Genomic DNA, 25,665 nt, shown 5'->3' on the forward strand with positions numbered 1-25,665 from the left:
TGCTTCCTGCAAAGCCTAGCCCGGAAGCGGAAGCCGCTTTGGGAAACGGAAAAGCTTGGAGCCGGTTCCCAGCCGGAGCCGAGATCTGTACTGGGGTCTCTGCGGGGAGGATCTTGAGCCAGTCTTGCTGCGGTGCTGAAGCCGCCGCCCCCAGCAGCAGAGCTGGAACTCTGCCGCGCTGTTCGGGTAACGTTTCTCTCCTTTCCCACTGTAGCCCGGGGCACTGCCCCAGGACTTCCCTGCAGTTCCAGAGAGGCAGGACAGGGATGGGGGAAACAGACTTTAGGGTTTTCCACTAGTTTAGGGAAACACATTCTCCTCATCCCTCAGCGCTGGGGTTCAGGTCTCTAGGGTGCAGTTGGGAGGTTCTATTACCTACTCGGTTCTCCTAGCTGACATGGTGCTTCGTGCAGCTAGGTGGATGATTCTCACGATTTTCTCGAGTAAATACTGTGGATTCATCTCGGTGCAGTGAGGGATGAATCATCGTTTGAGGGCTTTCTTTAGACCATCTCTAGGAAATTGGGACATAAGCTTTACATATGTTATTAGTTACCAAGCCAGGAAAATGGTGGGGAAATAATTGACATTTATTGGGAAGCCTTGTTGTGTCACCCTTAATGGAAAAGGGACAGTTTTTGAGAATAAGAAGGGAAAGAGAATTTCCATTTTTTTGAGTAGCTGCTGTGTACTTTGGTGGTTCTTAACCTTTCAGAGATCCAGGTATTCCCTGAAGGTTTGTGGACAGCCGGAGACGATTCTTAAAAGGAGGGGTGGGCACATACAACATTTGTCATACAATTGGTAAGACAAAGAGACTCTGAAGCCCTTCTGTGGATACTTGATGTCTGTGAACGTAAGGTTAAGAACCCCTATCTTGTATACTATACGTGGCACTTGCATTATCTACTTTGACCTTCACCATAACTTAAATACCTGCCTTTTACGTACAGGGAAGCTGAGGTTTGACTTTGTTCAGGAGTTTGTTCAGGTTTGATTTGATTCCAAAGCCTGTACTCTTATTGCACAAAACTATCCTCGTGTTTGAAATCCAAAAATGTTATTAGGTTAAAAAAAAAAAAAAAGCTGACCATTTCATAAAACACGGTGCATTGGTTAACAAAAACTTTGGAGTCTGACTAATGGAATTAAACTCCTGCTCTTCCTCTTCCTGGCTGTATGACATTGGGTGAATTGATCTATCCGTACTTCAGTTCCTTCATCCATAGAGTGGAGATAATCTTAATAGAATCTGTTTTATAGGAAGGTTATCAGGAGTAAATGAATAAGAATGTGAAGTCCCTAGAACAGGGACTTCAGATAAAACGCTATTGAAGTGTTTTCTATTATTATTTATTGTGTGTCTTTCAACATGTGGTGGCATTAGAATTTTATGCCAATTTTCTTTTAATATAGTTGCTCTATTTTGGAACTTGAATGTGAAAGCTCCAAGAACCTTATGAAGTTTGCAGTTCTTGAAAAGCTCAATTGCAGGGTGGTTTCTCATGTTGCCTTCTATATGGACGCACTTTTCTTCCTTCTTCTTTTTGGCTTGCAGGCATTTTGTAGGCTCTGAGTTTTTGATGTTGAAACAGTTTTATTAGTGAACCATCTACAGATAACGTATGTGCCTTCTGCTTTACCCCATTTGCAGTCACTAGACGTTCCTAATCTTTTTGAGACAGCTTGTCTGCAAGCTGCATTCATGGCTAGAGCTGAGAGCTACCGCTTTTTCGATGCATTAGAACCTCTCGGTGATTCAGCAATAACCTTTTTAAGTAAACATGATTAGTTGTTTATTTTAAACATTTGGTTGTTGACCGGTATTATAGGTTGGGTCAGAGGGAAAATTGCATATAATTTAAATAGTAATTCACATTTAAATTCTGCCATTGACAGAAAGATACTGTCCTGGTAATGTTAGTACCATGAATTTTGGAATCCATGAACAATAGTAAATTAAAAAGAAAAAAAACAATTTGGAATACCTGTTCTGAGAATTTTCTTGTTTTCTTGTTTATTAATACTTGAGAGGGACCTAAATTAGTATAGGAACACTGCAGGGAATGAGAACATACTTAGAAAAATGTTTTCGTTGAATTGTAATTTTATTGCAATCTGACATTCTTATAGTCTAAGATTAAAGTACTGAGATGCTCCATAGCGTGTTTTGATGGTGATGGAAGGGAGGAGATGGCATTGCTTTGTGCTGGGTAGGAGCAGAAAGTAATTGCTTTTGATTACATATTTGTGAGAAAAAGAAATACTTTTAGTCCTTCACAGCAGTCAAGAGGGTTGTTTTGTATTTTTCTGCAGTCTTGAAGAGAAAGAATTTTTTAAGGCATCCGACCCACAGTTTTGAACACATAATTGGGCTTGGACTTCATTCCATCCACTAATTGGTCTTCCTTACCAATTTAAGTTAATAACACATTTTTTATATAAAATTATGGCTAACGAAAGATTCTTTTGAAACTCTTGTATTTCCATATTAGGAAGTTAAAGGTAGATTTACTTTTGTGGCGATCCAGGGAAGAAAACGAATTCACAGATACTTTCTTCATTTTCAAGTTACAGTTTTTACCCTTCTTTTGATGTCTCATGTGATGAGTTTTTTTCCCCCAACATTAGTTGGTAGAAATTATTTTTCAGTGAGTTTGACTGCCTCCTAAATATGTAACATGGTATACAGCATGTTCTGCTCCTAAGGTGTTGATACCAAGTGGTTTGTAAGGATACCTCGGAGGTATATTACCACTGCACGTTCGCTCATTGGGAAGGCGTGTATTAAGGGCCCATTCTGCCCTTAGGCAGTGTGCTCGTTACTCTTCAGGATCTCAGGCCTATATTGGAGATAGACTTGTGAGCAGATCAATGATGGTAAGGTTGTTCAACAGACGAACGCAAATTGAACTCTTTTATGGGAATTACTCTACCTGTTCATCTCTACAGAAGTGGTCCTGGTTAGAGTACTGTTGCGTGATCTATATTTTACATATGTTCCAACATACCATATAACATATCAGACTTAATGAGTTCAGCGGATTCTAGTATATCATTTTACTTTTGAAATGACTTTAGTCATTAAATAGCTTAGGTTTAAATTTCAGTTTCTCTTTCTTTGGTTTCTTTTCCTTTGAAGTCTTCATGAATGTTTAGCCTTCACTAATAATATTCTTTTATATAATAGTTTTCAAACTGTTGAGGTTGCTTAACCTTGTTGCAGTTTGTGTGTATGTCCGTGGGTACATGTGTGCACACACACACACACACATGCTTGACGCCTTGATAGGGTGTTCTATCACCGATGTTTTCCTTAGGGACTCTTGAAGCCTCTTCTACAAGTTATGGCTTAATAGAGATGAGTATTCATCTAGTTATCAGAAACCAGACAGTCTTGGTAAATGTATGTTTCATCATTTAACCTGTATTGAAGAGTACCATATATATTTTTTTTAACTGGGGGAGGGCAGAGATAGAAGGAGAGAGAATTCAAGAAGGCTCCATACCTCACGTGGACACAGGTCTTGATCTTACAACCCTGAGATCATGACCTGAGCTGAAATCAAAAGTCGGACACTTACCCTACCGAAGCGCCACACCGTATGATTTTAATATGAATTTTTGTTCAATATGAATTTCTGTTACCTTGGATAGTTGACGAATTTGCACCATGTTTTTTGGAGCTTCTAGCTGCAGCATCATTTCAGTGCAGTTTGCCTCTTGGTGTTGAGATACGGGTAGTCAGCATCTGTTCCTTGTATTTTCTATTCATTATCCTTTTTGGCCAGAGATCAGATAAAGGTAATCTAATGATATACAACATAAATTTTCTGTAGGGTCCCTTGCTCTTATCCAGAGATCCAGCTCAGATTATTTTAACCCCTCTTTTGTCCACTTGGAGAGGCTCCACTCCCAAGGATACTCCTGGTGTATGTGGTAAAGCTATTAGGAAGAAAAAAACAATTAAAACCTCCTAGGTATAATCTAGTTTCTCATGTCTTGGTGAAGATGGGAACTCAGCTGGGCTGTGTAAATGATTTATAGAAAAGATTGAAAAGGAATGGAAAAAAGTGTTTTAACCAAGCATTACCTTGGTTGGGTAGGGATTAGGGAGGCATGATCGGAATCCTGGGGGGGGGGGGCAATGAGAATGTAAAGAGGGGAACAAGTTGTAATTTTATAAAAATCACATTTTATTTTGGATTTGGAGTAGCTTTAGATTTATAGAAAAGTTGCAAAGATAGTACAGAGAGTTTCTGTATATCTTTGACCCAGTTCTTCCCCTAATGTTAACCATTAGGTTAATCATGGTGTGTGTGTGTGTGTGTGTGTGTGTGTATGTGTGTGTATATATATGCACACATATATATATATGTATATAACCATGGTATGTTGTCACATCTAATAAGAAATTAACTTTGGTACAATACCATTAGCTGAACTACAACTTTATTTGGATTTTACAAGTTTTTCCACTAAAAACCTTTTTCTGTTCTAAGATCCAAACCAGGATACCACCTTGTATTTAGACAGTGTGCAATTTTGGTAGATAGGTTGGAGTCTCCAATGAGCTTTCTCTCTGCTGTGTATATAGTTCAGTAATCCCCTGTGACCGTTGCTGAAGAGAGGAAGTCATTGACCCTGAGAATAGACAATACTGTGTAGGTAGTGTTTTGTACCTCCTTAATTCCCCAAACACTGGTAACTCGGTGAGAGAGTTGGCTTTGCTCCCAGGACGGTGGGCTGAAGTTTCCTGAGATGCTAAGAGCTAATCCTGATTGTGGGGCCCTTCCCGGGATCCACTAACACCATGTGCTTACTTCATAGACTTTCACTACACAGAACTGTCACCAAGTGGTTTACTTGTGTGTCTTCTGTACTAAACTGTATGTTTCTAAGGGGTGAGGACCATCTTACTCATTTTGGCTCCTCAGGGTCCAACATAAGTTGGGCATCTAATAGATTTTTAATATGCATTCAAAGAAAATCATAGATCTTGTTTGGTAACAGTGATTATTGGGTCAAAAAAGATTTTGTTTTAATACTACGTAAATGTTGAGTTTCTCCTTCAAATTGAGCCATCTCAGTTTGCCCTTTCTGTGGCTAATTGAATTTTTCTTCCTGGAATCTTAAACGAACAACTATAAAATACTCATTTAAGATTGTTCTTTTTTTTTTTTTCCTGATGTAGATAAACTATTTTCTTTAAAAATAACGGTAGAATAGATGACCATATAGGTAGAAGTTTTGTTAGCTTTTAAGCGCATGTGTGATGATTCCAGTTTCATCCCACTGGGCTGTAGATCTGGCCGTTTGCCTGCCACTTCATGCACAGTTAATGAAATAACACCCTCCTAGACTTATTAAGGGAGACGGCTTGTCAGATTCAGGGAATTTGTTTTAAAATTTTCCTGTTATAGCCAAGATTCGGTGGCCCAGGGTCACCTAAGCATAAAAGCAGCCATGGGGTGGGAACACGGGGGCCTGTCCCAATTCTGTGGTTCAGGCACAACAGATTCCATTTGGTAAATAGAAAGAAAAAAAAAAAAACACGTTAGGAGAGAGTTGTAAAGTGAAGCTGCTGTTTTCTTGACGAAGATGAAAAACCGACTGGCATAGATGGGCCAGTTTTTTTTATTTTGTTTTTCTCCAGACGTCCCAGGAAGTTACACTGGCTTTGAATCGCTTTTCCTCTTTACTCTGAACTGTGCGGAGAATGGCAAAGTCTATTCCAGGGGCCAGATGGACCTGAGCTGCACTTTCATATGCACTCTCCATTTCAAGTCTGACAAACTCTGGTTTGTTTTATTATTTTTTAAAAGGATTTTATTTTTATTTATTTGTCAGAGAGAGAGAGAGAGAGAGAGAGGGAGAAAGAGCACACAGGCAGGCAGAGTGGCAGGCAGAGGCAGAGGGAGAAACAGGCTCCCTGCCGAGCAAGGAGTCTGATGTGGGACTCAATGCCAGGACATTGGGATCATGACCCGAGCCGAAGGCAGCCGCTTAACTGACTGAGCCACCGAGGCGTCCCTCTTGTTTGTTTTAAAGAGAATGGTGCAACAGAGAGAATCCAGATTGAATTAAGAAATGGACAATTACTTTTATCACTGTCAGCTAAACCTTTATAAGCCTAACTTTTCTTTTAACTAGTGAATGATCAGATAATGGTTTCCTGCCTCCTCTCAGGTGAGACTGATCTTATAAAAGCTTCTTCTCAGGGTGCCTGGGTTGGTTGGGCGTCTGCCTCCTGCTCAGGTCAGGATCCCAGAGTCCTGGGATGGAGCCCCACGTCAGGATCCCCACTCAGTGGGGAGCCCACTTCTTCCTCTCCCTCCTGCTCATGTTCTCTCTCGCTCGCTCTCAAATAAATAAAACCTTTAAAAAAATTAAAAATAAAAGCTTTTCTTCAAAACCAGAAGGGCAAATAGTTCGTTGTCCTTGGCTTAACCTGCAGGTGCATGCTCTGGGTTTTGGAACTTTGTTGTTGTTGTTTTAAGACCCGGTGTCAGGGGTCCAGAGGGTTTATGTCAATTTGAGGAGAACTGAGGAACTAAAACATTGGCCCCATTTAGAAATGCCATTTATTAGGTTAAAGAGTAGAGGGATATCTGTTAAAAGATAAAAATCTTTCAAAATTCTGTAACAGACTAACTGAAATACTTCTTAGTAATGTAGGGAGTTGAATTTGAAAGAAACAAAGCAATAGTAAAACTGAGTAATTAATGAGATAAAGGGCATGCAGGAGCTTCAAAAACTCTTGTTAAAAAATTTTGGGGGGAGAGGCGCCTGGGTGGCTCAGTGGGTTAAGCCTCTAACTTCAGCTCAGGTCAGATCCCAGGGTGCTGGGATCAAGCCCCGAATCGGGCTCCCTGCTAAGTGGGGAGCTTGCTTTCCCCTCCCTCTGCCTGCCTCTCTGCCTACTTGTGATCTCTCTCTCTGTGAAATAAATAAATAAAATTTAAAAAATTTTTTTAATTTAAGTATAGTTGACATACAACATTATCTACAACATTATATATTAAATAAAACATCGAGATTGGGCAGTTATACACATTATGAAATGCCTACTACAATGAGTATAGTTACTATATTTTACCACACAAAATTATTACAGTATTATTGACTATATTCCCTTTGCATATTTTTCATCTCTGCGACTAATTTATTTTGTAACTAGAAGTCTGTACCTCTTAGTTTCCTTCGCCTGTTTCATCCATCCCCTCCCAGCCCTCCCCTCTAATAGCCATCAGCATTTCTCCGTATTTATGAGTCTATTTCTGTTCGTTTTGTTTTGTAGGTTCTACGTATAAGTGAAATCATATGGTATTTGTCTTTTTCTATCTGACTTATTTCACTTAACGTAATACCCTCTACGGGTCTGTTCATGTTGCCATGAATGACAAGATTTCATTCTTTTTTATGGCTGAGTGATATTTTATTATATATATGTGTGTGTGTGTGTGTGTGTGTGTGTGTGTGTATACATACATACATATGCATATATTTGTATTTACACACACACCATATCTTCCTTATCCACTCATCTATTGATAGACATTTGGGTTGCTTCCATGTCTTGACTATTGTAAATAATGCTACAGTAAACCTGGGTGTGCATATATCTTTTTAAATTCATTTCCATTTTCTGCAGATAAATATCCAGAAGTAGAATTACTGGGTCATATGGTTCTATTTTTAATTTTTTTTTAAGATTTATTTATTTATTTTGAAAGAGAGAGAACATGAGTGGGAGGGGCAGAGGGACAGGGAGAGAGAATCTGAAGCAGACTCCCTGCTGAGCACGGAGCCCTACATGGGACTCGATCTCATGAACCTGAACAGAGCCAAAACTGAGTCGGCTAATCAACTGTGCCACTGAGGGGCCCTTATTTTTAATTTTTTGAGGAACCTCCATACCATTTTCCCCAGTGGCTGCACCAGTTTGCATTCCCGCCAACAGTGCACAAGGATTCCCTTTTCTCCACATCCTCACCAATATTTGTTATTTCTTGTCTTTTTGATATTAGCCATTCTGACTGGTATGAGGTGCTACTGTGGTTTGGATTTGCATTTCTCTGATGATGGTGATGTTGAGCATCTTTTCTTGTGTAGTCTTGTTAAAAATTTTAACAGGAGATTTTCTTTTGTGAAACTTTTAGATAAAATTTCCAGAAGAAAATCTTTGTGTCCTTGAGTTACTCTGTAAAAAACACAAACTATAAAAGAAGAAAGTGATAGGTTGGATTTCATCAAAGGAAAACCTTTTTATTATTTTTTTATTTTTATTTTTTAAAGATTTTATTTATTTAATTGTCAGCGAGAGAGGGGGGGAGAACACAGGCAGGCAGAGCGACAGGCAGAGGCTGAGAGAGAAGCAGGCTCCCTGCTGAGCAAAGGGCCCAATGTGGGACTCGATCCCAGGAACCTGGGATCATGACCTGAGCCGAAGGCAGCAGCTTAACCAGCTGAGCCACCCGGGCGTCCACAAAGGAAAAACTTTTATTCTTTAAATAACACTGTTAAGAAAATGTTAAAAACAAACCAAAAATATTGGTCAAGCATATCTAGTAAAGGACTTGTTTGAAGAATATATAAAGAATTCTAACAACTAAGTAAGAGGACAAACAGCTTGATTTTTTTTTTTTTTAAAGATATTATTTATTTATTTGACAGAGAAAGACACAGTGAGAGAGGGAGAAGCAGGCTTCCCGCTAAGCAGGGAGCCCAATGTGGGGCTCGATCCCAGAACCCTGGGATCATGACCGGAGCCGAAGGCAGGAGCTTAATGACTGAGCCACCCAGGCGCCCCACAAACAGCTTGATTTTAAAAAATGCAAAAGATTTAGTTACCAAAGAAGCATCAGAAATAGCCAATAAGCACATGAAAACATACTCTAAATTGTTAGTCCTTAGGGATATGCAAATAAAACCACAGTGAGAGACCAGACCTTTTAGAATGGGTAAAATTTAGTAGTGCGTTATTTAACCTCCATGTATTTGTGCTCTTTCCAGATTTTTTCTTGTGGTCGACTTTTAGTTTTATAGCTCTCCAGTCAGAAAAGGTGCGTGGTATGATCTTTTTGAATTTGTTGAGGGACTTGTTTGTTTTTTTTAAAGATCTTATTTATTTATTTGACAGAGAGCTAGCACAGATAGGCAGAGTGGCAGGCAGAGGGAGAGGGAGAAGCATGCTCTCCGCTGAGCAGGGAGCTAGATGTGGGGCTCCATCCCAGGACTCTGGGATCATGAGCTGAAGGCAGCCACTTAGCCAACTGTGCCATCCAGGCGCCCCTGAGAGACTTGTTTTGTGGCCTAATATATGATCTGTTTTGGAGAATGTTCCATGTGTTCCTTGAAAAGGATATGTGTTCTACTGTTTTAGGATAGACTGTCTGAATATATCTGTTAAATCCATCTGGTCCAGTGTGTCACTCAAAGCCACTGTTCCTTATTGATTTTCTTTTGTATGATCTGTCCACTAATGTAAGTGGGGAGTTAAAGTCCCCTACTATTACACTGTTACTGATTACGTTCTCTATGTTTGTTATTAACTACTTTAAGTATTTGGGTGCTCCCATGTTGGGCGCATAAATATTTACAATTGTTATATCTGGTTGGATTGTTCTAGAATGAAAACATTTAAAAGATCGACAATACCCAGTGTTGGCAGATGTGAGCAACTGGAGCTCTCATACACTGTTCACTGGAAAACAGTGTCACAGTTTCTTATAAGTTAAATATGTGCTTATGATACGATCCAGCAATCTCTCTCTTAGCTTTTTATCCAACAGAAAAAAAAAAACACGTGTCCACGCAAGACTTATGCTTGAATGTTCATAGCAGCTTTATCATAATAGCCCCAAACTGGATAGAACCAAGTGTCCATCAACTGGTGAATGGGTAAAGAAATTATATTATAATGGACTACTACACAGCAGTAAAGAGGAATGAACTACCGCTACATGTAATGACATGTATGGGTCTAAAATGCGTTGTGCTAAGTGGAGAAACGCGACACACAAAGGACGACATTTTGTATATGATACCGTTTGGCATCTGTAAAAGGCAAAACCAAAGTGCTAGGAAGCATATCAGTAGTTGCACAAGGGGATCATGAGGAAACCTTGGGATGATGAAAGTTCTGTATCATGATTGTGTTTTATATCATAACTGTTTACAATTGTCAAAGCTCTAATTGTTTACTTTAAATTGGTGATTTTTACTGTATCTAAGCTATACGTCAAAAAAGCTGATTTGGGGAAGATTTTTTTTTTTTTTTGCCAGCGACTTATATGCAATTAGAAACTAGATTCAGATTAATTCAGATCTGAATTTGTTACAGATGCTGAAGTAATTTTGAAATAATCAGATCCCTGAATTGAGTTGCAGTGAGCTTACTAGTTACCAAGTTGGGTCAAGTTTAGGCTAAGACTTATTATTAATGAGAACAGGTGGAAATAAGATACATATTTATTTGAAGGTGCTTGATCAGAGAATCAGAGTTCTGAATAATCAAGGAAAAAACCTGTGGGCTGATTTTGAGCTCCCCTTCTGGCCCGAGTCTTTTTTTTTATTGTATTTTATTTTATTTTAATTTTTTTTTTATTTGACAGAGAGAGAGATCACAAGTAGTCAGAGAGTCAGGCAGAGAGAGAGAGAAGCAGGCTCCCCGCTGAGCAAAGAGCCCGATGCGGGGCTCGATCCCAGGACACCGAGATCATGACCCGAGCCGAAGGCAGCGGCTTAATCCACGGAGCCACCCAGGCGCCCCTAGCCCGAGTCTTATAACCAATTTACTCATTATAATACTGTGACCACCACCAGTTTCGAGAAATACTTCCTTTTGCCTCAAGTAAACAACTTACATGGTTTTTTCCCTCTTCTCTGTTCCTTTTCACTCTTTGCTAGCTCCTTTTTTTGGGGTAGGGGGTACATTTAAGGTTGATCCCTTCAGGGTTCTATAATTGGTCTTTTTCTTGGTCTGCTTGTTTTGCATGGCAGTCCTTTTTCATTTCCTGTCTTTTAACTGCCTTCAGGTTACTGGTATCTCCATAGCTTCAGATGATCATTTCCATTTGTCTTGTCAATATATTTACCTGGATATCTTATAGACACTTCAGACTTAGTTCTGTACTCAGACCTTTTCCTTACACACTGGCTCTGCTTCCGTAATTCGCCTCCACCATTCACCCAGGCTCCCAAGCGTACAAAATCCCGATTTGTCCTTGGCTTCTTGCTCTCTTTTATCTTTTTGACCTCACAGGTCACTAATCCTGTTGCTTCTAACTGGGAAACGATGCATACTCTAGTTTCCCCTGCCCTCCCCCAACGTTGTGGCCACTGCCTCCCTGCTCCCTTGGACCAGCATCCTCTTGTCTCGACTCAGCCATTGATCTTTTGTCCTCTTCAGAGTCTCTTTTAAAATTTGTGGTCCTCTTTCTCCTTTTAAAATATGTCATCCTCTTTCCTTCTTAGTTAAAAAAAAAATCTCTTGGGTTTTTTGGTTGTGATTCCTTCAACTCTAAAATCAAGTCCTATTCCTTTTAAATTTCCAGGGTAAGTATTTGTTGCACTCTCATTCTTCCTATCCCAAGGATCTTTTTTTCCTTTCTTGGGGTTCTTGACACCTCAGTGTTCCTGGTTCAGCGGGTAGGCTCTGGAATCACACTGCCTGGCTCCTTCATTTGCTTCGTTTGTCAGTTGGGTGATAGTGGATAAGTTATTTTAGCCCTCTGTGTTTCATGTGTCCCAACCCACAAAACATGGATAACAGTATATGTTCTTATGTGGTTGCTGCGAGTTAAGTGAGATAATACGGGAAGCACTTCAAATGGTGCGGGCACCTAGTGAGCTCTCAGTAAAAGGTAGGTCTGCATTGTCATCATTCTCGAGAAAAAAACAGATCACTTGGTATTTTGGGTTGTTGCTGTGGTTGTTTCCAAATAGGATTTCTCTGGAAAACCAGTTAGTCCCTCAGGTACGCTCAGTGCCATCTTCCTGACTTCCTGCAGGTTGAGCTGCAGGTTTGCTGGACACAAACTACCATCATCAGCTGGCAACTGGCAGCCTGGTTTGCACATCCAAGCCGTATCTGCTGAGACGCTCCTGCCTGGTCACCTGGGGCCATGTCCAGCCTCACCCAGTCCTTTCCCTAACAGGCCACGCCTTGCTCTCAAGAGCCGCTGAGTTCCTCCCTCTTCTTCCTACACCTCCATTTTATATTTGAGACAACAGAAGAGAAGCAGCTTGTCCAAAATTACTCAGTATTAAGATTCATGCTCCTGAACCCTCCACCCTAGCGTGTTGAGAATCAGTCACCCTGGTTTGGCCCCAGGTGGTCTTTCTAAATGCTTAGCTTTCATAATGCTGACCTTTTTCATCACTCCCCCCCCCTTTTTTTTAAAGATTTATTTATTTATTTATTTGACAGATCACAAGTAGGCAGAGCAGAGAGAGAGAGAGAGAGAGAGAGAGAGGAGGAAGCAGGCTCCCTGCTGAGCAGAGAGCCCGATGCGGGGCTCGATCCCAGGACCCTGGGGTCATGACCTGAGCCAAAGGCAGAGGCTTTAACCCACGGAGCCACCCAGGCGCCCCATCATCACTCCCTTTCTTGACTCAACTTTGGCTTGTGCTATTTTTCTCCTGCATGGGTTATTAGTCCTTTTCTTTCTGCCTTGCAAATGCTCGCTCAGTCTTAATAGCTCTGTTGTCTCTTCTGTCAGAACTTCCTCACTCTCAGGCAAAGCTACCTTTCTCCTTCCTTTGCCCTCCACATGTTGTTTATTCCCGTTCTTGTGCTACTTGCCACACTCCCACTTTGGACTGAGTTCATCAGAGTTAAGAAAAGACCCTGTCTCATTTATCCTTGCTACCTTAGCTTTTGTTTTATTTAGCACATAGTCTGGCAGACAGCAAATGCTCAAGAAATCTGACATGAATGAAGAATGAACCTTACAGAAGAACCTGAGGATGTTGGTGGATTACAGCCGGTGAACTACAGTGAATTTGCTAAAACACTGTTTCAGCAAATGATGTTAGGCAAAGAGAAAATACCGGTATCCAAGGGTTGGGGGGAGGGGACATAGCAGCAAAAAGAATTTTATTTAAAATGTGAGTATAGGGGATGGGCGGCAGTGGGGTAATAGACCATAAGTTGAGTGGGGATTGTAGTGCTTTCCAAACTTCAGTTTAAGTGTCTCTGGTGGTAGAGGATGGTGGGCATGTAATCCCTTGGGGGCTGGGAGCAGAGCCCCGAGCAGACTTTCTGCCTCAGGTATCAAGAATCTGCATATTTTGGGGGCGCCTGGGTGGCTCAGTGGATTAAAGCCTCTGCCTTTGGCTCAGGTCATGATCCCAGGGTCCTGGGATCAAGCCCCGCATCAGGCTCTCTGCTCAGCAGGGAGCCTGCTTCCTCCTCTCTCTCTGCCTGTCTCTCTGTCTACTTGTGATCTCTGTCTGTCAAATAAATAAATAAAATCTTTAAAAAAAAAAGAATCTGCATATTTTGGACTTACCCGTGTTTTGCTTTTAGAAATGCATGCAAATTTTGCATTCTGTTGTATTGCCTGTGAGAGCTTTAAGGTGAGAATACCTTGTGCTCCCCACCCGAGTCATCCTCTAGTAAACGGTTGCTGCAGGAACTTGTGCCATTTATCCTCAGGCTTCCAGCACATCGGCCTGCCCCAAGGCCCAAATCTGGGAGGCACGGAATGGGGTTCCAGTCTAATATGGCAGTGTTCTAGCTTGCTGTGATGTGGGGTGTGGGGGGGGCATGTCTACGCAGGAGTATTATGTCATGGGACCGAGGAGGGTGAGCTCATCTTTGTTCTAACGAGGCTATTCCTAGAAGGCTGCAGTCCGTTGGAGGCACCTCATTACCAGATCGCTGGGGACCAGCTGGAGAGAGTTCACAGAAGACCCACAGGAATGATTAAGAGACTGGAGGGGCTGACTGATGAGGAAAGAATATAAATGAAAACCGTATAACTTGGCTGAACAGAGATAGCAGGAATACACAACTGCAGAAGTATCTCAAGAGAATAAACTTGATGGGGGAGGGCAGTCTCTTAGGGTGGGATTTGGGGGAGAATAAACCAGGGCTGAAATTAAGCAAAGGGAAACGTAAACTAATAATCTAAAGTGTCTGATGGTACACTTTATTTCTGGAACCTCCTTTGATCCCTCTAAACCGTGGGCCTTTTGTTAATGGAATGATTTGGTTCTTTTAATTTTATTTTCCTGGACTTGGGGCTGGTGCTTCTAGATAGAGAGTCCTAAAGACTCCCATCTTTCAAAGGCAACATCTTTCTCTCGTCTTGTTCTTCTTTGTGGGACTCTTTGGGCTGTAGTTGGGTGACTGTGCGTTGCCACTGCCACTTTCTTTCTTCACCAGATTTCCACAGTGGACTTTCACATCCTTTTTTTTTTTTTTAATGGCTTTTTATAATAGCATTTTAAAAGTAGACACTGAGTCAGTAATAGGTATTGTAATAATTTTAGAAAGCTGGATATGGGATTGGTCCCCGAGGTACTGGTTTTAGGAAATTACAGCCTTGATGAAATGCAAGCATAATTGTAGAAAACATGTACTTTGGGAAATGACTGTATAAAATTCCTACTTTGGGGTATGGGAGGCATAAAACTTTTAAACAACAGTTGAAATTAGCCAGGAGAAATATTTGCATAATGTTGCCAGTTTTTTTTTTTTTAAGATTTTATTTATTTGTCAGAGAAAGAGGGAGAGAGAGCGAGCACAGGCAGACAGAATGGCAGGCAGAGGCAAAGGGAGAAGCAGGCTCTCCGCCAAGCAAGGAGCACGATGTGGGACTCGATCCCAGGATGCTGGGATCATGACCCGAGCCGAAGGCAGCTGCTTAACCAGCTGAGCCACCCAGGTGTCCCACCAGTTTTATAGCTCGTTTCCTAAGAGGGGACAGGAGAACTGGAAGAACATTTTTTATGCTTTTTTTTGATTTATAAAAATGAGTTCGTTTATACAAAGCAGTTACGTAGCTCTAAGACTGAGACCTCTATGCTAGAGAGGGGTCAAGGGTCAGATAGGAAAGCTTTGTTGGCTTTGCTCTGGTGGCGCAAAAGCAGTCATAGACCATATGTAAACGAATGAACTTGGCTGTGTTCCTCCCTTTTTAAAAAAAAAAAAAAAAAAAAAAAAAAGCAGGCGACTGTCTGGATTTGGCCTGCAGGCTATGGTTTGCAACTCCTGCTCCAGACCTTTGCTTCCGAAAGCATGATCTACAGACCAGCAGCATCAACACTTCCTGCGAGCCTGTTAGAGATACAAAATATCGGGTCGCTTCTCAGAGGGGCTGCCCTAGAGTCTAGACCAAGCTTCTCAGACTTTAATATGTATAGGAATCTCTTGGGGGCACTTGTCAAAGTATAGACTGAGATAAACTGAACAACATACTAGCTGCTGGGAGACAAAGATGAGTAAGACCCAGTCAGTGTCCTCCGAGATCCCAGAATTCATTAGGAGAGACTACTGTATAGATAAATAATTATAATACAGACCCATAAATGCTATAATAGAGGTATTTTCAGAACAGGGGTATCACAGAGGAGCAAGTGATTGGTTCTGCGTGGCATGGGGGCAATTATCAGAGGGGCCTGAGAATTGGACCAGGAAGGGGAATGGTGCTTGAGTTGAATTTTCAGGCTTACTAGAGACACTGAATGAAGCATTGTCAGGGGCAGGCATGGTAGTTCATGGTGGGGTACAGTAAAAATGATATTAGAACTAGGAGTTATGGACACTTGGGTGGCTCAGTTGGTTATAAGCATCTTCCGTTGGCTCAGGTCATGATTCCAGGGTCCTGGGATTGAGCCCCATATTGGGCTCTCTGCTCAGCAGGGAGTCTGCTTCTCCTTCTCCCTCTGCCCCATGCGCATGGTCTCTCTCTTTCTCTAATAAATAAAATCTTTTTAATAAATCACTATTTTAAAAAAGAACTAGGAATTACTTAATTTAATAACCAAATGGCAGATTACAGGGCTGGAGACCCACTAAGATCATAATGAATAGAAGTAAAATTTCTGTACATTCTTTTATTTTTAGCTAGGTTTTTATACTCTTTCCTTGTTAGAAACAAGGATAACTTGCCTGTTCTCTCCCCAAAAGTTATTTGTTCTCCAGAAATAGAAACTTTGACTATGTTCTTACATCAGTAAGAATTTAGAAGACACGGAAAGGTACAGGTAGGGAACAAAAACTATGTATAATTGCAAACACTAGGAGATGATGACTATTAATATTTTTATGTTGTTCCATCTAGTTGTGTGTATGTAGTGTAACATTTTAAAAATTGGTCTCATGCTATGTAAATAATTTTGTGCTTGCCTTTGATTTAGCATTTTATTTGTGAGAAATTTCTTTCATTATTCCTTAAAAGGTGTCATTTTTTAAGGCTGAGATAGCATTCTAATGGAGCTCCTATAGTTTATATATAACTCTTATCTTGTTTATGGATCCTTTAAGCTGGTCCCAGTTGCTAGTCGACCCAGCGTTTAGCTCATGTACTTGGCAATTCTATCACCATATTTTTAAAATAAATACATATATTTGTTTATTTTTAATTATAAAAGTTTGCCAACTTGTTTGATCTGCTGGCCTTCCCTCATTCCATTCTGCTGTTCTTACTAGCATAAACTTTCTTGGTTTCCCAGGGTAGGGAGGCCGTAGGGTAGTCATTAAAAAGCATGGATTCTGGGGGCGCCTCGGTGGCTCAGTGGGTTAAAGCCTCTGCCTTCGGCTCGGGTCATGGTCTCAGGGTCCTGGGATGGAGCCCCACATCGGGCTCTCTGTTCGCCAGGAAGCCTGCTTCCCCCTCTCTCTCTGCCTGCCTCTCTGCCTACTTGTGATCTCTGTCTGTCAAATAAATAAAATCTTAAAAAGAAAAATAAAAAGCATGGATTCTGGGTCCAGATTGTCTGGGTTTGACTCACCTCTACTAGTACCGTGTGTTCTCTTGAGAAAGTACCTCTATTTCCTCATCTGCAAAATAGGGATAATTTTATTTGTGTCCTGGAGTTGTGAGTTAATATATATGAAACACTGACCATAGTTCCCATCATGGGGAAAGAGATTCTGGTTTTTGTGGTTTTTTGTTTTTTGTTTGTTTGTTTGTTTGTTTTTAGCGATGAGTGGTCTCTCCTCATTTGTTTTATGGTGGCTGTTTGTGTATGCTTTGCCATACCCCCTTCTGCTACGTTTAGTTTATGAATGTCTTTGAGTTACACACTGACTTTACTAGACTCTACTTAGTGACTTTATCTCAAGAATTCAGACTTTTTTTCCCCCACTCAGTAAATGTGACTATTTAAAAAATAAAATCAATGGTGTTTCACCATGTCTTGGAAACGCAGGCATGGGTGCAAAGGGAGCAGCCTACATGGGCAGATGGGTTAGGTTTTAAAGCTTTTTGGTGGTTTTCTCTTTCCAATGGGGCATAACCTTGATTGCTTCTCTGGCATAATAAGGCCCTCTGTAATGTGGCCTCACCTATCCTGTGGTCTCATTTCTCTTCACCCTATTCCCAGACCCTGTGCTCCAGCCCCATTAAACTGGAACTGGGCATGTGGTAGTGATGAGGCTCACCCTTTATTTATTCTTTGTTAAAGATTTTATTTATATCTTTAAGTGGGAGAGAGCGCGTGCGCATGTGCACACTCAAGTAGGGGGAGGGGCAGAAGGAGGGAGAAGCAGACTCCCCAGGGAGCAGGGAGCTGGACATGGGGCTTGACACTGGGCTCAACTCGGGGCTGGATCCCAGGACCCTGGGAACATGACCTGAGCCAAAGGCAGACAGACGCTTAACCAACTGAGCCACCCAGGCATCCAAGGCTCACTCTTTAAATCTGTGCCCTCGTTGCTTCTTTTAAAGGATTAGAATCGGCCGAAGTGCTGGAGCTTCCTTTCGGGGAGTGACACAGTTAAGGCAGTGAGGTTGCCACTTGCCTTTTTTGGTGGCATTTTAATTGGGAAAGCTTGGTCCAGGTTTACCAGGCCTTGTTTATTTTTCGGGCCCCAGAGTTTCCTCTGCCCATCCTATCTACCTCCTCTTTGTTGTTTTCTGGGCATTCTCTTTCAGAAATAAGCAGCTCTTCCACTGACCCTTTTTTTCTCTGTTGATAGGATCCCAGGACAAGAGAACAGATGCGTCCTTTGGTGGTTGACCGTACCCTGCCCTAGGGAGAAGTCCAGGATAATAGCTTTTGGGGCTATATTTCTCCCCCCTGGAATGCAGCCAGTTCGTTCCAGAAATATTGGCCCTCAGCTTCTGTGACACATCCTCAATGAATGTCTGATGGACAGACACTTTCCATTGACCTTGCAGCAATTTTCTTTTCCGTGGAGTTTGGAGGACAAGGTGAATGGTGCCAGAAGTTGCCTACTTCGGTGCATAGGAGCGTTCCACCTGGTTCTCAGAACATGGGCCCTCGTTTAAAGGTAAGACCATAGACTAGTTCAGATTCACTTGTTATTAGGATACAGAACATGAACTCAGTGACCAGTTAGTTCCTAAGCCTTTCCAACAAGGGATAGCTGTTGAAGTTGCAGTTAGAATGGATCCCCCCTTCTTTCCACCTCTAGGGCCCCTCTGAGGATGAAGAAATCAATTCTCTGTTTCTGGGAAATGACTTTTTCGCAACTGATCTTAATGTCTGGGTTATAACTTATTTAATTTACAAGTTAACTTAAATTATGAACTAATTACGAATCTTTAGACTCCTTAAAAAAGCAGAGAGTTTTAGAATATGTGTGTTGGTCAACTTCCTAACATTCCCTTGAGACAGGCACTTTCAAGTATTCTCCCTACCCCGCCTTTTGTAGGTAATGTGAGCCAAAGCACTGTAATGTTAAGCAACTTGCCCGGGATCTTTTAGTAAGCAAGTGATATTTCTGCATTAGATAATTGGTACTGCATTCCATTTTCCTTTGTCATGCTTTATTTTTATTTCAAAAGATTTCAAAAAGGGCCATAAGCATTTATCTTTCTAATTTTAACCTCCTGGTGGGACTCCTTGCAGTAAGATTAAGTAATGTTTTTCATACTTTTACCTGTTTTTTTCATCGTTCCTCTTCCCAAATACCTCACTATCGCTATGACTCCATTCTTTGTCATGATTTAGTGTTGTGTGAGAGTTAGAATGATGGGTTTCAGAGTTAGGCACAGAGTTAGGCTTGAGTCTCAGCTCTGTCACTTAGCCAGCCAGAAGGTGTTCAGCAAGTTAATTTTCCAAGCCTAACTTTTGTGTGTGTGTTTTTTAATCTGTAAAATGAGAATAGTGGTGTTTATTTTACCAAGTTGTTAGGGAGACAATTACTTAGGTTAACACATATAAGCACTTAGCACTTCACCTATGGTAAGTGGCTCAATAAGGATAGGGAGTGAGTATTACTTTACTACTACTGTCATTCTGCTAGCTTAGCAAATCACAGTTTGCTCAGTTGTATTAGAGCAAGTCACTAGGGGCACCTGGGTGGCTCAGTGGGTTAAGCCTCTGCCTTCAGCTCAGGTCAGGGTCTCAGGGTCCTGGGATCGAGCCACACATGCCTCTCTGCTCAGCAGGGAGCCTGCTTCCCCCTCTCTCTCTGCCTGCATCTCTGCCTACTTGTGATCCCTTTATCTGTCAAATAAATCAATAAAATTAAAAAAAAAAAGCAAGTCACTAAAGAGATGAACTTGAAAACAGAATACTCGTATAGCTAAATGGCGTGAATTAGTATGGCAGAGGCTTAACATACTGCTTCTTTGTGCTTGAATGAGACTTGGGAAGAGTTCTAGAATAATTTTATGAGGAAGAAGTGTGAGCAGCAGAAACTGGAGGGTGCTATAGAAACTGTTATAGAAAAATAAATGCTCAAGATAAGGAAGAGAGAACCATAAAATCAGATACCACGCCCTACATGAGAACCATTGACTCTGGTTATAGGCATTTGGTATAGACTTACAGAACTGCGGTAAAATGGTAACTTGTGGTCTGAAGAGTTTGTAACCCCTGGCTCAAGTGAATGTACTGCCATTTAGAGAAGTGTTTAAAAACTATCAGAAAAGAGGTCCCATCTAGAAAATTCCTGATCCTTAGGCATTCTGGATGAAGGAAGGAACAGACATTGGACTCTTGTCTGTTTAGATACTTCATTCATGTTTATTACAATGACTATATGCAGTTATGTTGGGTGCTGTGGGGAATTTTGAAGACTAGTCTTTGCCTAATGTTATTTACCACTCTGAAATGGAAAATAAAACAAACGTGGGACTAATGAAAGAGAACAAGTTTTATAAGATAAATAATAAAGTTATGTGGGAATTCAGAGGGGGATGGAATTTCTAAATTGAGGCCCAGGGAAGATTTCAGGGAGAGGAGACAAGATTTTCCATAGACTTTCCGGATAGGAGATTTCCCATGGATGGAGATGTGAGAGGGGAGTGGATAGTCTAGGCAGAGAAAGTGACTTTTTACAAAGCATGGAGATGGGACGTTTCAGAACTTAGATGTGAAGGTGGAAAGGACTTGAGTTGGGTAGATCATAGGATGAAAACAAGGTACTATGGGAGACAGGGTGAAGAAAACCACTGTGGGTGGGGATGGGAGCAGAGACAACAGAGAGAACCATGCTGGGGTCAGGAAGAGGTTGCAAAATGCTAACAGAATGGAAGTGAAATCTGGAATAAAAGTGATCTGAGTGACAAAGATCAGAAGGTTTGTGACAACATTCAAGAGGAATAAGACAGGAGGAAAACAAAAAAGGAAGACAAGTTCAAAATGTGACCAGTTTAGAGATGGTTAGATATTGTTGGGGAGGTTTTTGAGAGCTACTGTAGAGAACTGGGATACTTTGTAAAGATCTGATCAGGGGTTAGTAATCGACAGAGCTAATTCCCTGGCCATAAGGACGTTTCCAGGAGAAGAGGTGAGAGTTGTTTGGGAAAAAGTAGCAATAGGTATGCTGAGCTTTAATAATAAAGGGAATTGGAGTAGAAATGTAGACTTGACCTACTGGAAAAAGTCTGGGTGTTCTAGATCAGTGGTGACAGTTTGGCTGAGAAGTAAGTGAATGGGGAGAAAATGGACAAAGACTCAGCAAGGTCGAGCTCGTTACTCCAGCTTCATGGGGATTGAGACTGTGGCTGGTTCCCCCGGCACCTGGCACGTTAGGTAGGTCCCCAGTATTTGTCGGACAAATTATTTTAGGATGAATTTGAACTCTCCATCATAAAAATTTTCAGTCATAAAATTAGAATAGTATGAAGAACTCCCATGTAGGCAGAAACTTAAAATGCAGTAAGGGAAGCCGTGCCTTTTGTAATTCTGATGCATTTCCCATTGAAGAAAGTGTGAGCCAGTAGAGAGGTTCCCAGAGTCTCCTACTGGCTCCGACACAAAGGGGTAGTGGTGCTGCTACCACTACTGATAATAAGTGTCGTAATAACTCACACTGACAGTTCATTGAGTGCCAGGCACTATTCTAGGCTGTTGACATGTGTTAACTCATTTCTTCCTCACAGACACCCCTGCGAGGTACACGCACATGGGCCCCATTTGACAGACAAGGAAACTGGCTGTCCCCAGAGAGATGAAATAACCTATCCATGGTCACACTGAGCAGCAGAGAATGGGTTTGAACCCAGGGAGTCCATGCCCTCATGCTCTGTATTGTTCTCTTTGCTATAACTGTTTGATTTTAGAGTCCTGATGGTTGTGGGGTATTAGATTAAAGGAGACGGCGCCACAGAAACGACTAAACCTCAACCCTTTTTATAGCAAGGAGAATTCTGAAGCTGGACAGGTCACGTACTTGCAGCCTCGGAACTGGTCTGCGGGCTTTTGACTTACAGCTTGTCCACTGCCTCTCCCAGAAAAGGTCATAGTTGTCAGAGATAGGGCATTGGAATTTTCCCGGCCCTCATGAAATGTGCCGTAAATCTGGCACTGCCTCCTGTTCTTCCAGGGAGTAAGAGACTTGTGACCCCAAGACCTGTAACATCAGCCACATGCACCTTATTTTCTGCCGAGTGTTAGAACTTTGCTAAGGACCAGATTGTCATGTCCGGGATGGGATTGGATGATGTCCAACTGAGGGAGTACTTCAGGCAGTTAAACTGCCAGCGTGGGTTCTACCAAGTCATCTAGGAAGTCATCTGCATCCTGGAAAGTGCAGACAGATGCTTTTTTGAGAGATGAGAGCAGCTTTCATCATAAGGTCCCAGCAGACGAGATACTTGTGTGGGAAGGAGACTCAGTCTTTGTGATCCCAAATTTGGGGTCTCTATATTGTCTCTTTATAATAGATCTTCTGGGAGCGGCCTATATTGACTGTGCTAATGTTCCCTCTGTGGATTTCTTTTCTAGGAGGACTTTAGACACCAGTTGTAATAGGGATTTCTATGAAACGTGTCATGGCCGTTCCTCAAATTAACCAACTGTCTGGATTCCATTGGGTATATTGTTGCTATCAGAGGAATTAAAGGCCATTTTCTGTCTCCCTCTTAAATTTTTCCAGTACAGTTAGGTATAAAAGTATATCCTATTTAAGAAAACAAAACAAAACCCTAAAACTTGTTTTGGTCCCTCCCAGATCTGAGCCTAGACATTTTCAGCTGTCTTGTCTCTAAGTAATATTCTAGTGCTGATAAAAGGTGCTGGGTTGAGCTAATGTTGATAACCTTTATATACATTGACTTGAAAAACATGAATTCACTGCACTGTAGAATGGAGGGCTTTTATAGCCAACACTAAAGTCAGAACTCAGTGATAAGATACCATTGTCAATGTACGTTGCATTTTTCCTTGGTAATACCTTGGTGGTTCAAACAAGTAATGATGATTGAAGTCTTATTCTGGACACAAGGTTAATAACAGTGAAAGTTTCCCCTCCAACTCTGGCCCTTGTTTGAGTTGTTCTGACCTTGCCAGGTATCGCTTAGGAAAAATACGGTCTCATCCTTTTGTTTCTGTCCTTGGCCTTTCTGCTGCTTCCACAGGACCTGTTAATCTGAGTGGTGACAGCAAAAATGCCTTCTCTTACATTCCCACTGCTTATTATTGGGATGACCTGTGGTTCACTTTAATTATATAATGCCAACATGATGATAATAATACTTGCTTTTAAAAAATCTACGTTTGATATAACTATTTCCACTCAGATGAATTACTTCCAGAAGGCAAATAGAAGGGGAAAATGATTCCATTACCCTCTTTGCTTGCGTTAATTAGCACTACTTTGCATGGGGGAGGGAAACTGTCTTGGGGCCCTGGATCTAAGAAGATGAAAGTCATGTTACTGCATTTTGTAATTAGCACTAAAGCAAGTGGCTGTTTGTGGTATTCCTAGGGTGGTCATAGATGGGAAGTCTTTAGAAGGAGGGATGTAGTCACTGTTTTGCTGAAATTTGTCATAGGGCACCTGTCAGCCTAGAGAGAGAGAGGACTGGGATAGTAAGGCTCGAGCGAGTCAACTCAAGCCATATGTTCTTTGTCTCTCGCTGAGGTGGCTGTAAGGAGGAGCTGGAGGAAAAAACTAAACAGGTTTTCTTTTGCAGCTGCAGCTGTGATCCTCGGCTGTCTGTCGGCATTGAAGGGACCTGATGTTTTACGTTATTGGTATGTTACGGAAAGAGCTCTCTCTTATCTTTTTGTTAGGGTTGCTACATCCGTTTTGCCTCCCTGTCTATCCCCTTTCCTCTTGAAAATAGAAATATTTCTCCTTGTGCCAGAATGTACCTTCATAGAGCTGGCAGTGGAATTCATTCATTTGGGAAATATTTATTGAGTAATTCTGGCCCGTGCCAGACGCTGTTTCCGGTCGAGTCAAAGTCTAATAAGGCAAAAATCTGCCTTCAAGAAGTTCATAACATGAATGGGGAGATGGTCAAGGGGGAGAAGAGCTATAATAAGTGAATATGCAGGAGTTTGAGGGAGCCCAGAAGAGGGAACCCCTAATGCAGATGAGAATCGGGGAGGGGTTTTGTCAAGTGGACTAGAGAGGGGAAGACTTTGAAATGGAGGGAATAGAATTCACATCCTTTCTAGGACTCTTGTGAGGGCCTAACCCATGCAAGAAGGTGGGGGGTGGGCATTGTATGTGGCCCACGGTATAGAGCCAGGGTTGGCAGACTTCTTCCGTAAAAGGCCAAGGAGTAAGTATTTTGGCTTCCCAGGCCATACAGGCTCTGTCTCAACTACTGAATTCTCTCAGTTTAGGGCAAAAGCAGCCCTAGACAAAATGTAAGTCAGTAGATGGACCAGTGTTCTAATAGAACTTTATTTACAAAAATAGGCAGTGGATGGGATTTGGCCCATAATTTCCAACCCCTGGTATAGAAGTTCCTCTCTTTGGGGTACCAGGGTGGCTCAGTCACTTAAGCATCTGACTCTTGGTTTCGGCTCAGGTCATGATCTCAGGGTCAGAGGATCAAGCCCTGGGTCAGGCTCTGTGCTCAGTACGGGGTCTGCTTGAGATTCTCTCTCCCTTTCCCTCGCCCCTCCCCCTGCTTGCACACACTAGATAGATAGATAGATAGATAGATACATAGATAGATGATAGATAGATATCTTAGAAGTTCTTCTCTTCACCCTCAGAGGTAGTGACCCAGTATAGTGTTTCTTTGGAAGTCTTGTTCTCTCATCCTGACTTCTTTTAATTTTTGAAAGATGACTGGCCTTTTCTAAAGGGAGGAGCTATAATGTGTAACTGACAGGTGGTATGTGTGTTCTCTCTTTCACACAGGTGGAATCACAGTGTCTGTGGTTGCATTCTTCTTCACAATTAAGTTCCTCTTTGAGCTTGCCGCACGCGTAGTCAGCTTCCTCCAGAATGAGGACCGTGAGCGCAGAGGGGACCGGACTATTTATGACTACGTGCGGGGAAATTACCTGGATCCCCGGTCTTGCAAAGTCTCCTGGGATTGGAAGGACCCCTATGAGGTGGGCCACAGCATGGCCTTCCGAGTGCATGTAAGGGAATGTTTCTGTCTCCATACCCATTGGGTTTTCTGAATCACTTGCTTTCCAGAGCCCCATTCAGTCTGCTGGTAGTGCTGGCCTGGAATGTTAACATGTTTCCTTGTTTTTCAGCCATTCCCAGGGACTTAGTAGTTGTTACTATCTGGAAGGGTCATGAATTTCTCAATCATTTTGATTTAGTAGGTACTTAACTTTGAAGATGTATAAAGTTTAATGTTACTTTTTCAAAAGAAGAAAACTGTCACCAGAAAGAACAGGTGTTACAGATTGGGGGTTGGCAAACTATGGCCTGAGGGGCCAAATCAGGCCCACCTCTTGTGTCTGTAAATATGGTTTTATTAGAACACAGCCACACCCATCTCTCTTCCTGTATTGCCTGTGGCTGCTTTTATACTTGAGTGGTTAACCACAGCTGAGTTGAGTGGCTGTGTGTGACCCACAAAGCCAAAATATCTACCTTCTGGCCCTTTATAGAAAAGTTTGCCTGCCCCCACCCCCAGCCCTGCCTGGTGCTTTAGTCACTCAGCGCCAGTGGTACCCACTGACTTACCTTCACATCTGGGTGGTCCACAGTGATTAATATAATATGATAGAATATAATACAAGGGCCGGGTATAAGAGGGGACAGCATTTGTGGTTCAGAAATGTCAAGTTGAAATGGATTCAGCAGTGTAT

At 41.8% G+C, this 25,665-nt stretch overlaps 1 protein-coding gene across 2 annotated transcripts in view; it reads left to right on the forward strand.

Moving 5' to 3' along the window:
* Positions 1-31: 31 nt before the first annotated feature.
* LOC111148656 (apoptosis resistant E3 ubiquitin protein ligase 1) overlaps positions 32-25,665 on the forward strand; it is a 42,556-nt gene continuing 16,922 nt past the window's right edge. Inside the window, exons 1-4 of one of the 2 annotated variants that reach the window (XM_022505417.1) lie at positions 32-186; positions 18,155-18,469; positions 23,568-23,628; positions 24,755-24,981. In XM_022505417.1, the coding sequence (XP_022361125.1) occupies positions 23,613-23,628; positions 24,755-24,981 (243 nt within the window). In that variant the 5' untranslated portion in view covers positions 32-186; positions 18,155-18,469; positions 23,568-23,612. The remainder of the gene's footprint in view (positions 187-18,154; positions 18,470-23,567; positions 23,629-24,754; positions 24,982-25,665) is intronic. The other variant, XM_022505418.1, reaches the window with a different exon arrangement.

Source organism: Enhydra lutris, unplaced genomic scaffold, assembly GCF_002288905.1.
Source record: "Enhydra lutris kenyoni isolate GAN:26980312 unplaced genomic scaffold, ASM228890v2 scaffoldscaffold20, whole genome shotgun sequence".
Classification (NCBI taxonomy): Eukaryota; Metazoa; Chordata; class Mammalia; order Carnivora; family Mustelidae; genus Enhydra; species Enhydra lutris.